Genomic DNA, 18,797 nt, shown 5'->3' on the forward strand with positions numbered 1-18,797 from the left:
CTGCAATATAATATAGGTAACATATATATTTTATATATTATAGGTACCAATATTATTACGATCATAATTTTCATTGATGTTATCAGATAATTTTTTAATCGTAATTACGCCTGTATGGCTGTATATATTTATTACTGCAGTTTATCTAGCTAGTACTTAGTTGGTATACAAATACAATATTATGTTGTATGCAGACGATAAGATTTAAAACTAATATAAACAACTATATTATTGTTAGACTCTTAAAATTATTTTTTTTCATTGGAAATTATCAATTATTGTGATGTCTTAATGACGCACGATTTAACGACTATGGATTTTGGTGAATGTCATCTGGACTGTGGTTGTAATTTGTATAAACGATAAAATTGTGGTAACTAAAAATATTCTTTTAACTAGTTACTATTTGTTCTTTATAATATAACTAGCTCTCCGAGCGTCGCTGGGTGAGACCCCCAAACCCCCCGAGTTGGTGAAGAGTTTTAACCGATGTCGGAAGCTGCAGTGGTCTTTAGGTCTGATTGTCGGTCTCGGTCTCGAACCGGTTGGTGTGTGATAAGGAGGTCTGGTGATAAGGAACTGTGATAAGGTTAGGACCACCACCTTAGGTTCGACGTGGTAGCCCGGGTTATGCCTCCGGAAATTCAAAATTCCGTAATAAAAATCATATAGCCACCGAGATTTTTTTTGATGTCTAGCAGGTCAGTCATCTCAGTTATCCGGTTAGGCAATCTTACTTCGTCGGATAGCGGGTAATGTGGGACGGCCGGGTCACGTCATCAGGTAAGCAATCCGACTGCGTCGGATCGCGGAAAACGTTCATTAATGTCACCAAAAAAGCAAAAATAAGTAGTAAATTACGTTAAAAAAAATTTAAAAAATTTCGAGAGTCCACGCAAATCATATAGCCAACGAATTTTTTTGGGTGTCTAGCAGGTCAGTCACCTCGAATGACGTTCGCGTAGTATATAACTACACACAATGCAAACGATATACTACACAACCCAAAAAAACATTTTGTGTATATGATCTAATATACACAATCTATCAATATAAATACATACATACATATATATATCTAACTAATAAATACATACATATCAACATAATATTACAGTTGTCAGGTGAGTTAACTGGTTGAGGTAATCAAATAGTCACTTTCTTATTTTGGTAATTCATAATTTAATCTAGCATAAAAATACTGCTACAGTTACTATATAATATATATTAAAAAATAAATAGATCCTCATTAAGTCATATAGTATACATGTAGGTTAATTATTAATTTGATTTTATGCTCATGATTAAACATACCTATATTATAGTCGACTCGACTCGAGCTAGGATATTTTATTATATAATTAATATTTATACATTTATTATTTATTATAATATATACATGTACCTATGTACAGACCGAGTTGGCAAAAGGACAAAAGGCAGTCAAATATAATAATATTATAATAACGCAGTTTATTAAATCAAAAAAAAACATGTAAATATATCAATAAAAAAATCGAACTCTTCAACGCATGTATTTATGCCTGTATATAGTAAAACTCGACTTTTCTAAAAAATTATCGATAAACACGCGTGACGGCGGCACTCGGTTTGCACGTTATCTCAGCCAAATGATAGAGTTTAAGTTTAAAAGTTACATGTAAATAATGCTAGTGATTATTTATGTTTTGGATTGTGCATATTGGTGTGCCCCGATAAAAATATGTATTAAATGATCAAATATGCCACCAAGTAAAATAGGTTGGGAACCACCAAAAAATTTAACATTATACAATATGTGACAAAACAGACGAGATACGTACATTATAGAAATTGTGGCAATTTATTTTATATGTACGGTGCATACTGTAGGTACCTATCTGGTATATACATATCGATACGATAACATAAATTAAATACATATCTAGATACCTGAACTATTTATACTAAATTTGGATAACTTTTTTTGAAGTACCAATATCGAAAAAATAAAAACGACATTTCACAGTTAAAGTTCTCTATTATATGTGGTGAAAATGTCGTTTCTTAGTTATGACTCTAGACTTCTCAGTTCTTTCCCGCGCGAAACAGTTTTTACGTAGAGATTTCAGTTTTATTTGGCTGTAATGTGCTGCTGCCTACGGTCGTTACGGCAGCCAATAAGATTTACCCCACCACATCGTGTCCAGTGCCGCGCGCTATGATTATCGGCATTCAGTGCGCCCATCATAATTTCCAGAAATAGTTTTGTTATGATGTTATTATGAAATAATTTAATAATAAATGACACACTGATATTATGTAAACTCGTAATATACAAAAATAAACACATTATAATTATTGTAATAGACCCTAGATACTATACTTACTATGCATTACCCCATCAGCAATTTACTTTTAGTTGAACATTTGTTTAGTGAAGAGTATTCACTGTTCATTCATAAAATTAATATTTAATATTAATTTATTATTTATACGATGTCACCTAAAAAAACACGCCCAAAAAGCGTTCCACTGGAAAGAAGGTAACTAGTAAACGTATGAAAAATATAGTTTATAAAAAAAAGTAAGTAAAACATTTATAAAATAAAAACTTATAAAAAATCGAATATTTCATATGTCTACGTATAAATAACTAAAATAATCGAAATATTTAGAAAATTCAATAATCTAAAATCGTAATCGTATACGATTACGGAAAAATTCAAATTTTATACTCTCATAAGATTGTTTTCCATAATAACGCTCGAATTTTTTACTGTACTTATCTGAAGAAAAGCTTATGGAACACATTGTATTGAAGTTTTTGAACTTTAGGTATAAATACTAAAAAATAAAGGGGTAGTCAAGTGGGTAACGCTCTGCTGTATAGTAGGTCACTATAATGAATGTATTAAATTTGAATATAATGTTTGGTAAAGAGCGGGTTTTTATGTTCTTAAAAGCTTAAAATATTATGAATTGATGAAAATATCTTCTATAAAAAAAACTAAAATATTCTTGAAACTTGTAAGTAAACAAATAATGTTAAACAAATTATGTTTTTTTTTCTAAAATAGTTGAATAAAAACAATAAATAATTGCTATGCACCATTCTTTTGGTAACAGATAAATTATTTATACTTTTATACTTTGCGCCACGGAAGTAATGCGAAAGCATTTCCCGTGGCGTTGTCGGTTCAAAAATGAAAAAAAATTATATATCTATAATATATACAAGTATAAATATATGTATAATATAATATATTTATTTATTCTATTTATCTGCGACAATCACGGATTGAGAGTAATAGAATGACCACTATTACCAATTTGATTACAAAAACGTAGGTAATTGAATGAATTTTATTTTTTTTTAATGCTTAAATCAAATATTTTTTTCATAAATAAAAGAAAAAAATTATAATTCGGAAATTAACAATTTATATGATTTTTTATGAATAATTTTAGAATGTATTCTAAAACATACAAAGTAATTTTTTTCCCCCAAACTCTGTGACGGATAAATCGTCCACATTTTTTCAACCACTTAAAATTACATAAAGCCAATAAAAATATGTTAAAACCTAAAAATCCGCTCTCTAATGATAGGTATCCATTGTATACGAAAATTGTACAGTAAATGTCAATTTAATTACAACTGATGTATGTTTCAAGTTTTTACGATTAATATTTTTAACTATAACAAAAATACATTTTTTTAATTGGCCAACGTATAAATGATCGGGGAATGTACATAGGATAGTACCATAGAATTGTATTTATAAAAATAAAATGTATGTTTGACGATAAAACCAAGTTATATACTTTGATCAGTTTACTTATTATCGACTTAAATACAAAAGGATAATGTTAGCAGCACGAACGACTACTTCAAGAAGACGTGGTATGGTACGTAGACAGTTATTTCCAGCAAATAAAACAACAATAGTGCGGTCAGATCCTTCTTACGGAGATAATGCTGAAAAACCTGATATGGCAGAGGATGATTTTGAAGCTGAAAAGGAAAAAATACTTTCTTCCTTAATTTTAAACGAAGAAGAGAGGGCAACTTTAGAACGCAAAACTGTGGATCAAAGTCTTTCGAACAAATGGATAGAACGACGAAGGAAAATGCTCACAACTTCTAATTTTGGAAAAATTATTAAAATGAGACAAACCACCGGCTGTCAGAGTTTTGTTCAAAATCATTTGTTTGGTGGAGTGACTACAACTGCTATGGAGTATGGCAAATCAAATGAAGAAATCGCACTGAGAGCACTAGAAAAAATTTTTAAATATAAATATTATAAAATGTGGTATTTTCGTAGACAGTGAAAATCCATACTTGGGAACTACTCCAGATGGTCTAATTGGTAGTGATGGTATAGTTGAAGTCAAATGTCCTTCATCGGCAGAGCATTTAACGCCAAAAGAAGGTATAAAACAAAAAAAAAATAACATTTTGGACATTAAACAAATCTGGAGAAATTGGTGGAATTAATAAAAAACATAATTGGTATTACCAAGTGCAAGGCCAACTGAATGTGTGTCAAAAAATATTTTGTCAATTTGCAGTTTGGACTCCCAAAGGCATTAAAATTGAAAAAATTGAACGCGATGAAGATTTGTGGAAAAGTTGTATGGTAGAAAAATTAAAATATTGTTATCTCAACTGTATATTGCCAGAATTAGGGGACATTCGATTTTTAAGGTCAATGCCGATAAGAAATCCACAAAAAATATTGGATGCACAAGAAAAAAAAACTGAACAGAACAGGTAAAATTAATTTTTATATTTTGAACATAACAAACGGATAAAATAATAAAGAAATATTTTTTTTTTTTGTTCAGGCAACTTAAAGATAAAATAATAACCTAAAAAGTTATAATCAAGATGTACCTACCTACCAACCAAGTACTAATCAGCAAATGTGAATTGATATAAATATTAAATATACCTATTATATAATATATATAATATATATAATTACTATAGTATTGTATAATATTTGAAATATAATAATATAATATGATCATAAAACAATCCTAATTCTAATTAAAACTTGTAAATGTGTAATATAAACCATCGCCATATATTAATACATTGATGCAAAATTGCGAAACGTCAACACGACTAGAAGACGTAAGATAATGATTAGGAATTTATGATCACCTCTACAGTCTACCCGCGCGGTCTGGTCCGTGATTATACAATGCGTGGACTCCGTCGCGGCGCGTCGCGTCGTGTAGACAGTGGGCGTGGATACGGCCTGCCGAGACAGCGGCGATACGGAACACAACGCCATCTCTGGAGCGTTGTATACATTTTACTTTTACTATTACGTCCCCTTAATTCAATAAATGTGTTTCCGACCTGAAAACCCGAGTAAAACATTATTTTAGTCATTCTTACGTTCTTACCTTTTATAGGAACAGCGCCTGGATATACGTACTATGTGTCAATGAAGTTTTATTAAACTGAATAGTGCCAAGGTATATGTAATCTTTGAGTCATTTCAACTAGATAGGAACGACCTAAGAATTGACAAGCGCATACCATCGTACCTCAACGAGTTAACAGTGCCATTCTAATTAAATTTAGAGAGTGTCATTAACTAGAGAATACGAGGGCAAGGCGTATAGTTGGTTTACCGCGTATTGTCTAATACGGGTGATACCACAGTGAGGTACACATTACTTAACTATTAAATAAAATGTACTTTCATTATCCTTATTATGACTAGGCTGGTTTTTTCTTGGATTTATTGATTATCTTTAATGGATTATGTTTAGTATTTTTCCTTTCATTACACTTTATCTTTATGGCCTGATGCTGAATGACTTTCGATAACATTGCTTCAACATTTCGTAAAAGTATGGACTCTATTTAGTACTTATTGCGCGGAACTACAATTTATATTTTATAATACCTTCAATATTTTGCAAGAGATCTTTATTTACTTATAAGTAGTACCAGATCAACCACACATTTTTGAATCCGTAAAAATGTTTTGGAAAATAATGAAAATGCCGAATGTCTAAGAAGTGATAGGAATTTTTACGTACTTAAGGAGAGAGATAAGAAAAGGAGTTTTACGTTGTAAAAGAAAAGGGTGAGGCAAGGGTTTTTGTACTTTAAGCAATATAACAATATTGCTATACAATACAATATTAAAAATTCTTGACAACAATGTAGACACAATGAATAAACATAATAAGTAAGTACTTTATTTTACCATAATTCTAATATTTTTAATTATAGTTAATTTTTAATTCATTCATTTGCGGTAGACCACATACTATATTTGTAAATTCACCGTTAGACCACACACTACATGACAGCCTATAAGTAGATGAATTACCTATGCCATATATAAAATTGATTATTTATACATATTTTTATATGATTTAAAGAGGGGTATTCGAGGGGTATTTTGACGGCTCAATAACGGTTAACAACTAACAAATAATGGAAACCCTCTTTTTTTTTAAAAGTAAACAGAGTTTTCATTCTATTATTTTGACAAGTCAAACACTGGTCGTCTGGTTACAAGCAACATAAACATAATTCTCACAGAAATCGTTTACAGTATAATCCACAAAACAAATCCAATTTTAGTCAATTAACGAATACAATATAAATTGTTTATATTCGAAAAGGTAACTGTCGGCCATGTTAATAATTGATAATCATAGTATAATATGTTATGTATAATACTCATTATCTTATTAAACCTTGATTACGGGCCGCAGTAAGTGATGATAAGATGACGTATCACCTGTGCATTATAACTTATTAAATTTTACATAATATTATGTTATTGTCTAAACGCGAGAAGGCCACGATAAAGTAACACAATATACAAACAACGAATAATATACCTGTAATCATAGACCTAGTTCATAAATTAAAAATATAACAATAGCAGTTAGTTATATTGTATATTATGTAAAAAAGTGTATGGTTAAAAATGTATAATTAAAAATTTGTAATTAAGAAACTTTGTTTGTGTAATGTTCTCGACAGCTTGGTACCTACTATCGTAGTTCTAATAGCAGATAAGTGGCTGCCGAGATATTATAGTTGCGGGTCGCAGACAATTTGTTTGATGTTGTAGTCGTGGTTGATAATAGATAAAAGACAATTTTGTTGTTTTATTGTGAATTTTATTATATTGTTGATAATTTTTCTAAGTCCAAAATATGCTCGTACAGAGTGGCGTGAAGGTGCTTGCACTAATGGGTGGTAGTACACGTCTGAAAACAGGCCGATTCGGGCTCCCTTATATATGAAGTTCCCCGTACCCCTTGCCTATAGCTACTGTATCTCGACTCACGGATGTGATTTATGTGTGTGACCATCGTTCCGGCCCACGCATTTTATGACTTCCAGTATAATTCTGTGTATTCGATTTGATATAATCATTTTTAATTTAATTTTAATATTTTTTATAATGACTATCGTTGCGTACAGTGTTGTAATCAAAATAATCATTCTACTGTTTCATATTTTTATATATTGAACATTGTGGTATACAGAGCAATTATATGGTTCAATGAGTTCCTAATATCCGTTTCTCAAACAAGACATTAAAATGTAATATTATTTAATAAACAGAAGGAACCCTTATTTCCGTTTCTATTATCCGATATATGCCGAATTACAGTATAGCTAATCTATAGTATAGTATAATTACTATTATATTACAATGGTGTTGTTAAGTAGTAACTGGCTTACTACATCTCCCCCTTTAAAAGTTGATTTTTATCGTCTAAAATGAGAAAAATTAACTCAAACTTCCTCCATTAGTTCAAGCACTTTCCTATGATTACAAATTTTACATATATCAATTATTACATTACATTCAATTATTACATGTTTACATTTTATGTTTTACATTAAATACATCATTATAATTATATGGTACATTTCACCATATTAATTATTATTGACAGAATACAGATTATGATTCACAATATTACAGTATATATTTTGCTTATTATCTAGGTTAGTATCTTATGTGATTAACAATATATTCTTTTTTGTTTTGTGTTTTTGTTTACATCAATAATCTTATCTTAGTGTTAATATAATATGTGTAATAATATTTTAATATAACATGAATTCTTAAAATCTATTACAATATATTTTTTTTTCGTGCAATATATATATATATATATATGATAAAATAGTGGTGTTTACTATATTTTATTTCCATTACCAGGTTAATTATGTTTTAAATAAGTTAGATTAATATATTTCTTATTCCATCACCATGTTAATTACGCCAATATATGCTAATATGTTCCTAACTTTTTTTTTTTTTTTTTTCTCTACGTTTACGTTTGCTTCTATATATATATTTTCCATTAATCACTATATCATTATATTTTATGCCTAGTTAATATTACTATCCCTATACTGTAATTAGATTGTATCTTTTTACTACAGGTCCAGACCAACAATAAACTATTGTATTCAAGTTTTATTACATGATCAAGACTAGTATTAAATCGATTCTATTCTATTCTATTTTCGTAATGATCTCATCTTGCTAATTGAACCCGTGTCGCCAGAGTGTGCTGCAATTCAAAGCATCCTCCCGCGACACTGGCTAAACTAATAAGATTTTGTAATTTCTTATTGTGAGTTATTATGGCCATTTTGGTCCCTTGGTGATCCCGTTAAAAAAATCTGCTATTCACACGATTTTCCCAACCAATCACCAAACGATCAAATTCCAACATTTTTCTTAAGTGGTCAAACCGTTCGGTGCATAATAGTGCACCATTTGTCAGTCTCCAATAAAATAGACAAAATATGCCCCTATTATTTACCGCCCGATTCCTAATGTTATTTCTTTCTCTTTTGTTTTTCTGAAATTAATGCAATTAAAATTACTATTTGTGGTATTCTGTTAGTTAATTATTAATATCTAGCGTTACTTTTTTTTTTTTTTCTATATATATTTACTTTAGTGTGTTAATTAAGCTACTTTGTTATTTGCTATAATAAAATTTATAAATTCGCAAAAAATTATATTTTTACAACGTGGTGCTAGGTGCGTGGCTAATTGTTTCTTTTTCGTTTTTGTTATTAAAAATATTATGCACCTATCTCCGCTTTTGAATTTTACGACGTCGCCTAAATCTTTATGAGATTTTAATTGCTTGTCTCTACCAAATCTCATTTTTAATTCGTAATTAATACCTGATCGAAAATTATAATATTTTTCGATTTCAGATACTATGTGGTACTCCGACGGACTATTTATTAGTTCGCCGTGTACTTTTTTAACGTCTTTATTAGATATTACTGTTGTTTCGAATTTTTGCATAAAATTATCATAACTTTCGTCCGTAATTTCTGTAATATTATACATACGCGATAACGCGTCGACATTGGTGTTCAACTTGCCCATTTTGTATACTATCTCATATTCGTACTCCTCCAATTGTAGTCTCCACCTTGCCAATCGGGATAATGGGTCTTTTAAATTAAATAGCCATGACAAAGGCCTATGGTCCGTAAGAATTGTAAATTTTCTACCATATAAATACGGTCGAAATGTTTTTACGCCGAATATAATCGCCAAACATTCTAGTTCCGTTGCCGAATAATTACATTCCGCCCTGTTTAAAGTTCTAGAACTGTAAGCTATTGGTAAATCCGATCCTATATTACCTTGAGATAATATTGCACCTAGCGCCCTACCGCTAGCGTCTGTCGTTAGTATAAATTGTTTTGTAAAATCCGGATATTGTAGAATTGGTTCTGAACATAATATTTCTTTTAATTTGTCGAAAGCTTTTTGACAGTCTTCGTCCCAATTGAACTTTACGTCTTTTCTTAATAATTTCACTATTGGATTAGCAATAGCACTATAGTTTTCTATGAATTTTCTATAATACCCACTAAGTCCTAAAAAACTTTTTATTTGTTTAACGTTTTTAGGAACCGGAAAATCTTTTACAGATTTAACTTTCGCTTGGTCCGGTTTGATTCCTTCGTCACTAATTACATGACCTAAAAATAAACATTCCCGTTGTAAAAAACTACATTTGTCCGGTTCTATTTTTAGATTGTGTATACGTAATCTCTCGAATACGTTTATTAATTTTTCATTGTGGTCTTGTAAATTTTTAGCATACACTATTATGTCATCCAGGTATACTAAACACTTCATTCCTATCAACCCTGATAACACGTTTGTCATCATTTTTTGAAATGTCGCCGGAGCTGAACTTAGACCCATAACTAATCGTTTAAATTGATAATGCCCTTGTCCCGTTGAAAATGCCGTAAGTTCTTTTGATTCTTTAGCCAAAGGTACCTGAAAATACCCCGATTTCAAATCTATCAAACTGAACAGTTGACATTGTCCTAATTGGTCTAATATTTCCGTTATATTTGGTAATGGGTGAAATTCATTTAAAGTTACTTCATTAAGTGCCCTAAAATCGATAACTATTCTGAATTTTTGTTTCCCCGAGGCGTCCTCCTTCTTTTTGACTAATATTAATGGTGCGTTAAACGGACTCATTGATCTTTCTATGATTTCATCTTTCATCATTTGACCTATTTGTTTTTCTATCTCCGGTTGTTGTGAAAACGGTAAACGATATGGTTTTTTATAAATCGGTTTCAAATCCTTAGGAACTTTTATTACGTGTTCTGCTGCCGTAGTACACGTAAGATTATCCCCTTCTAAATAGAAAATGTCCGCGTAATGTTCACATATTTTTACTATCGAATTATATTCGTGAACTTGAAGATGATCAGTACGTATCAACGCCCTGACCCGACGCGAGCGTTCAGTGTCAATTGTGTTTATACACCGTACGCTATCTGTCAAAACATCCGTGTCGTATGAAATATTACGCACTTGACCTACATTTATTTCCTGCGTCATTTCAGATATATTTAATATGCTTATTGTAGTTTTGTTGTTTTTGACTGTATTGTAAATATTCGCGCAATATACGCCCGGTATTAATTCTTGCTTATTAATTAAAATATTTTTATTATTCATTTCTGTATCCGGTATATCGATTTGTACTATTGTCTCTGAGCGCGGTTTTAATGTAAAACAGATGTCACTATCGCTTCCGGTTTTATTATTATTTATTGTTAGCGTGTTATTAGCGACGTCTATTACTGCATGATTATCTATTAGAAATTTATTACCAATAATTCCGTCTGCCAGAATCGGAAAAATATTGTTTACAACATAAAATTGTGTTTCGAATGCTTCATTATTAATTATTAATTCTATTTCTGTTTTTCCTATTGTAGAAACTATTTTTTCATTGATGCCTTTCAAATAAATTTTTTCGTTTTCGTTAATTTCAGTGTTTCCTTTTAATGCATTAATTTTAATTATATTTAGATCCGCCCCAGTATCGACTAATAATTTAATTTGATTCTTATTAAAACTGGGTGATTCTAAAGTAATGTGGTTGTCTATTAATTTTGCTGTGATGTGGAAAATCCTGTGTGTGGGTCTTGAACTATTTCTTGGACCAATCTGACTCCCACTGGTGATGGTCCGTTGGCGTTTCCCGACGTGCTTCTTTCGTTTTTCTGTTTTGTATAACAGGTTGAAATTTCATGACCTATCTTATTGCAGTAACTGCAAAGTACGCCCTGAGTATTGTTATTGTCCCTACGAACATTATTGTTGTTGTTCGCATGGCGCGTGCCGTTTACACGATTATTGTTATACGTATTTTGTTGCGCATTAGGTCGATTGCTCCAGCAATCTCGTGCTATGTGATTAGATCTACCACAAGTGTAGCATCCGGTGCTTCGGTTAATATTATTTTGTTGTACATTATTGCCATTGAAATTCCGTCCATAGCCATTTCCGCCTCGTTGACCGCCGCGATTAACCATGTGTGAGCCATATCCGCTCTGATTATTATTCCCATAGTTATTGCGGTTGTTGTGATTAACATATCGGTTGTTATACCCGTTGAAATTGTTATTTCTATTGCTTTGATTTGAATTACCGTTTCCTCCGCGATTAACTGCGTTATTTGTATTACCACCATTTTGTCGTTTTTCCTCGTTATTGACGTCCGCCTGTTTTCCATTACCGATTTGTCTCTGCAACTTATCCATTTCTACTTTTGACTCATATTCGAGCATCTCATCGATCGCCGTTTTGATACATTGTTCCAATGTACTGGGATTTCGACTTTTCAATACTGTATATAGGTGATGAGGTAACCCTGTCATAAATATGATCATTGCCTGTTTCTTAGTTTGTTTTTTCACTATATCTGCCTCGGCCTGAGCTAGACCTATCGTACTTGCCGCGCAGAGTTTATAATATAACTCTTCGATTCTACTAGCGAATTTTGCCACACTTTCTCCCTCGGCCATACGTGCCGTGTTTAAAGCTATTGATAGGGCTCTCTCCGATACTTTTTGTTCGAATGCCCCTTCTAATATTGTTTTTATTGCTCCCCATGTTTCTAAATTTCGATATTTTGTTACTTCTAACGCATTTCCCGTTAACTTAGAAGTAATTATTTTTAATAATATCGGTGTATCTGCTTCCGTTGTTTCTTTAATTGCGATTTCACAAATATTTATAAATTCGGCTACGTCCTTTTTGCCCGTGCAAATAGGTATCATAGCAATTGCTTTATCTAAATCCATTTTACTCATTTTTTTCTTAACCACTGACTCTAACTGCACGTGAATTACGCTTGAGTCTGACCTAGTACCTAAACGACCTACGGTTTGTTTTCGTGGCGCGGTACCTATCTGTTCTGTTAAACTATGTGTTCTTACTAACTTTTTCTTAACAGTATTTTAACTATGTGTTTCCTAGTTTGTTCTAAAAATTCTTTCTTTACAGCGTCTTTTAAAACTGCCTCTTTTAATTCTTTCCTAGATTTATAATTTTCGACTTTTATTGAACTGTCCGCAGAACTAGTATCAATATCTGAACTATCGGATTCTGACATATATTTATCTAAACATTACATATATATAATTTTTAATAAATTATATCTACTAGGTACTTATAAATTATATCTACTAAATTTATTAATATCCTATCCGCGTGAGTAATTACCAAAAGTATTTACTCTACATGTATATACTATTATTGATTTATAAACTAATAATACGTAACTACCGTCACCAAAATTAATAATACGTAAAAATTATTACTTATAAAATAAATATCATGCACAAATATTAAAATGAAATTACGTAAACGCGCGTCGTACGTTGGACATGGATGAGTACCTATCTAATAACACGTAAAACGTTCGACCGCCTATGTTACGCGTGTTAAATTTCGATACGGTATCCCCTCACCCGTTTCCCTCGCCCTGTTCCGCGATGTTTTTTTATGCGTACGCGCTCGTACTACGCTCGAATATTATAACGAGAAATTCCCGGTTAATTACTCCGTAAATCCCTCTAATAATACTCGACTTCCTATCCCCTATTTTTATAGACTATAGACTATAAAAGTATTATTACTAATTTTTCCTAAATGATTTAATTTCCTAATTTACGTGCTTTACCATTTAATCTTCTAAACACTAACAATTTTTTTTTTGATTTCTAATAATTATTTCTATTAACTTATTCTTAGTAACGTTATACTATTTCTTATCCTAGGGCCCCTATAATTAATCTCTCTCTTTTTTTTTCTTTCAAAACTTTTCAAAATTTGACGTTAATTACTTTAATAAGGTCATCTACTGCCTTTTAATTCAAAATCTCTTTTTTTTTCAATATATATCACTTAAATTCTCTCAACAATTATATTTCAATTCAAAATTCAATATTTCACTTTAATCAATTATTCTCATATATAATTCAAAAATGCTACGCGCGTGCATCAATTTCCTAGATCAGCCTATCGCTGTCTACTTTAATTTATTAGATCAGTCCCCGCTGTCTATCACAAAATATCATAAAATACTTAGGTCAGTCCCTGCTGCCTATCACAAAATACCATAAAATTCTTAGGTCAGTCCCTGCTGCCTATCATAAAAAATCTCAGATCGGTCCTTGCCGTCAGTAGTATATATTTGTATGTTCACAGCCAGCTTTTCCACGGTAAAAATTTTTTTTCAAGGGGGAATGTCCCCCTTGGAGCACTCAGATTTACCGTGTAACACATTTCACACTGATTGTTAGTAAATTTTACCTCAAAAAAATGTACTGTATTTCATTTTTACTCATGTTGGTTACACTGATTTTTTTAATAATGATAAAAACATTATTTATTATTTACAATAATTTTAAGCTGATTGCTGATTATTTTTTTCATATTCAGTTACTAATGATCCATCGTTCACTCAAGTCGTGTCTCATTTTTCTTTATTTTCTCAAAGTTTTATTAAATTGTATAAGTTATTTAATTTCTTCAAAAATGAATTTTCAAAAATGCGCAAACGATGTCCAGTCATTGGTCGATCAAATACGATTCAATTCAACGCCAGCGTATCCAGAATTCTCTGCATTTGTATCTAGGTTACGATCTTTTAAAAGTTTTCCTCCAAATACCGGTCAGAATAAGTACAAGCTCTCAGAATGCGGATTTTACTATATCAATCTCGATGACGCAGTTCAATGTCATTGGTGTGGAGTAATTCTACATAGTTTTGAAATCGATGATAATTGTTTTATAGAACATACCCGATTCTCACCAAAATGTTTATATGTATTATTAATGAAAGGTAATCAGTTTGTTCAAAAAGTCTTAAGTAAATATTGTAAAACCGAAGTTATTTGTAATTGTGAAACCGGTTCGTACGACACCATTTGTTAAATCATGTTTTTTTTATATAATATACTGTTTATAATATTTGCTGTATTGAATAAAAAAAAAAAATAAAAAAAAATTGAATGTTTTATCTTAAATGTTTTATTATTCGATTTAATATCTTGTGGACGTATAGCCTAGCGGGTTAGTGCGTATATAATAATTTAAAATGTTTTTCAGGTATCAGGTTAGTAAGTATATGTAAATTCCCTCTCTAGTATGCACTAATTCGCTAACTGTACGTTCACATTTTTTGCATTTTTTTTTTTATCCGAGTTTTTAGTATATAATATGACTGCAAAGGAAAAAACTAACAGTCCAATGTATAACTCCTAACAGTTATATCCTACTTTTTATTGTGTACTTTTTTAGCAAAAAAAAAACTTCATTATGAGTCCACCAATAATTGTCTGTAAGTCTACATTCGACATCCGAGCTTTTAACAAGAAAAGTATTACAGTTGGATTACTAATTAATAAGCAGATTTCAATTATTTTATTATTAGAATGTAAACTTTCAAAGAAAATTATTACATTAAGTTTAGAAGAATGGTTCACACTGATGTCTGAATCTAATTACAATTCAATTATTAATAACCTAAATACCAGGGTGAGGCGTGTAAAGATTACCGATTCCTTTTCATATTCAATTAATGTTAAACAGAGTTCAATTACCCTACATCTAAACGAGGAATATATTACCTTGACACACGTAGATTTGTACCGGCTTCGTCAATTACAGAATTTGATTGATTTGTATGTGGTAGACAAGCAAAAACGTTTAGCAAATTATCAAATTACTTTCAACACTGCATATGACCTAATTAAAAATGATGTCCGTGGTCTGCCATCCACTTGTCAAAGGAACGAATTTACCAACCAATATATTCAAAACTATGATTTTAATTATTATAATCATTTACAGAACGATGACACATCGTTTTTATATGAAATATTACAATTTCATTTTAACACATTGTCCGATATGATTTTACAAGATCTAATAATATAAAATATATAAATATGTTTAATAATTATTTATTTAAAAAATAAAAACTTTTTTATTCAATAATAAACTTGCTTTTTTTTCTTAAATTACATGTTACCTTTAATCATAAAGAATAGTTTTAATGCGTTTTAGTTTCAAATTTTATGTTTTCAGTAAATAAGTAGATTAAATTTTGATAGTACAGAATTGATAGCAATGTTTCAATTAGAAATTTTTTTTCTCAGACATACTATATAGTTTATAGGTTTATGTTTTCCAAGACCTTTGAGTATTGAACAAATAAAAACATACATGTATAATAATATTTTGTTTTATTAAATGAAACTCATTTTTCCGTATAATAATCAAACAACCGTCTTGCTTTTAATAGTTTGACGCTTTGGATCGGTTAGTAATTTATCAAATATAATTTGCATTGTCTCATTAAGACCAGTATGAAGTGTTTGATCTTTTGATTCGTCGGTCGTGTACAATCTAACAGTAGCTTCACTGAACTTCCATCTATTACAACAAATTATTTTATTTAAAAACAAAAGAAGTAAATAAAATCAGTAAAAAAAAAACAGATTCAGCAATAGTTTTTAAATTTAAACCAATGTATTTACCTGTCCTTTACTGGTACATTCTCGATGTTAGTAACCTTATAATGACTTAGCACCCAAAGATCCTTTCCTTTTTCTTCAAAAGGCGTCTTTATTGTCACAACGCCATCTCCTTGTCTGAATGTTAGCGAATTAAATACTTCAACATCAAAATCTTCTGATCTCAAGCGTTCGCTGATATTATCTCTGTATGATGCATTCTATAAAAAAAAAATAAATTATTTATGCTATCATTAGGAAAAAATATTATTTTTATTACCATTTTATTCTGCTTCTTTTTCATAGGTTTTTTAACACTTGTTTTTTCTGCAGAACGTTTTGATCCAGGTTTTGTTTTTGAAAAAGACGGTCTTATATCAATTGATTCGCTAAAATGTTCATTCTGTGAAACATAAAACATAGTATATTATTTTTTACTGTTTTTTTCCATTATATATTTTTTTCTATGTCCCAAGAATTATACCCAAAGCGTTGAGTAATGTTACGACGCACTTCCAATATACTATGTTATAATCAGTCATTTAATATTATTTTAAGAATTATAACCATAGCGTTGAGTGGTGTTACGACCGGCCTCCAATTTTCTATGGTTATAAGATATTTAATAAGTAGTTACTAACCTCTGAATCAGTTGAAGCAATTGTACGGTACGACATTTTATTTTGGTAGTATTTCTGTTGAACTGAGCTTCTTGTCCTGGGATGAAATCTTGAAGACTGGTGAATATTAGAGAATACCCTCTGTCTTTTATACACAGATTTTTACCACTACTTCAATAATTAAGTATACAAATGGTCATAGCCTTACATTATAGAAACCTGCTAAAACATGAACATACAGGTACAACAGCAAAATCACATTACATGACTTTAAATTGACGCTAACATAACCTATCCCAGCCAAATGTTTATGACATTCACCTTTTACCATGGTCAATACCCTCCTTGAATAAATTTCTACAATAACCTTACCTTAGATGGGTGCTGAAACATGTTCATATACAACAGCAAATTACATTACATGAATTTAAATTATTACAAACAGGATTTAAAATAAATTAGAATGTATACATTCATTCTCAAAAACCAATTACATTATATGAATTTTAATTGTTGCTAACATAACCTGTCCAGCCAAATGTTATCACATTTACTAAATGTCAATGTTTAGAATGTATACATTCATTCTCAAAAACCAATTATATTATATGAATCTAAATTGCTGCTAATATAACCTGCTAAGTCAAATGTTTTCACATTTACTTAATGTCAATGCCATTATAATATTAAAACAGGATGTAAAATAAGTTGAAATGTTTAAATCCATCACAAAAAATTCTAATGAGAGAAGAGAGGGTTATTTTCGGGTATAAAACCCAGAATTTCTTAGCTTATCGTCATCAGTTCAAGCAACAGCAGTTCCAAGAGCAGCCAGCAGCAGAACAGTCTTCTTCACCAAAACAACAGCCAGCCAGCAGTTTACCAAACATCTTCAATAGCCAGTCAAAAGATTGTCAAAACAACTCTAACAAATAGACCAGCCATCATACTTAGAAAAAGTACCTCAATTTCTACAAGCTATGTAAGTACTTTTTTTTTTTATTGTTATTATTTAATTTAACATCATACTTCTTTTTTTTAAAAAATAAAATAGAATAATAACAATTTATTGTTGTAATGATAATACAGTTTTATAATATTACTATGGGTATTGAGTGTTTAGACTTAAAGATTTTTTTCATAGATTATTTAAAATAAAAACATTAAAATAGAAGTAGTTGAAAGACGGTTTCTCAACTCTCACTTTTAGTCACTACTATAATATAAGCTGTTTTCTTTTTTTTGTTAAGTTATGATCAAGTAACAATAATACGTTATAATTACACCATAGAGTAATAATACTAAAATGAATTACACCACGTCTACAGTATAGAAGATAACTGATGTACCATACTATCATAGATTTACATAGATAAGATAGAACATCGGGCTTATCATTCATCAATAATATTGATAATTATTACCTAACCTCAAAAATCTTTAATAGTCAATCTCTTTCATGATAATTACTATAGATACCGTTATCTAGTAGTTGTTGCACGATACCTTGTTTTTATCAATGTTAAAATACTATAGCCGATTATAAATATTTGTTATAGATAACGTGATTGTTGTATTACACGTGTAATATTATCTTACGTAAAATGTTTTAATATAAAAAATTTTTTTTATTATATTAAAATATTCAATAATGTTTAATGACTGTATAAAATATATCCTAAAACGTATATTATACACATATATAAATTTAAATTATTTTTTCTATAATGTTTTTTTTATTGCTTTTACGTTAAGATTATTCGAAAGCTGCTGTCGCACGTTGATAGTAAACACGTAGTTGCTTTCGT

At 30.2% G+C, this 18,797-nt stretch overlaps 1 protein-coding gene across 1 annotated transcript; it reads right to left on the bottom strand.

Annotated features, from left to right (window-relative positions):
• Positions 1-16,080: 16,080 nt before the first annotated feature.
• Positions 16,081-17,547, bottom strand: LOC132935307 (uncharacterized). Its single transcript, XM_061001809.1, has 4 exons — positions 17,011-17,547; positions 16,650-16,772; positions 16,394-16,590; positions 16,081-16,289 (listed from the first exon to the last, which is right to left on the bottom strand). The coding sequence occupies exons 1-4, from the start codon at positions 17,044-17,046 to the stop codon at positions 16,133-16,135; spliced, it is 513 nt and encodes a 170-aa protein (XP_060857792.1). The 5' UTR covers positions 17,047-17,547; the 3' UTR covers positions 16,081-16,132.
• Positions 17,548-18,797: the final 1,250 nt, after the last annotated feature.

This window comes from Metopolophium dirhodum, chromosome 1 (assembly GCF_019925205.1).
Source record: "Metopolophium dirhodum isolate CAU chromosome 1, ASM1992520v1, whole genome shotgun sequence".
NCBI classification, from domain to species: Eukaryota; Metazoa; Arthropoda; class Insecta; order Hemiptera; family Aphididae; genus Metopolophium; species Metopolophium dirhodum.

What these genes read in the sequence shown, in the direction of transcription:
- LOC132935307 (XM_061001809.1), bottom strand. Translation starts at nt 17,046, where the DNA reads ATGTCGTACCGTACAATTGCTTCAACTGATTCAGAG. An exon ending in AAAAGAAGCAGAATAAAATG is followed by an intron (nt 16,591 to 16,649) that starts GTAATAAAAATA and finishes TTTTTTTTATAG; the next exon opens with AATGCATCATACAGAGATAA. An exon ending in AATGTACCAGTAAAGGACAG is followed by an intron (nt 16,290 to 16,393) that starts GTAAATACATTG and finishes TTGTTGTAATAG; the next exon opens with ATGGAAGTTCAGTGAAGCTA.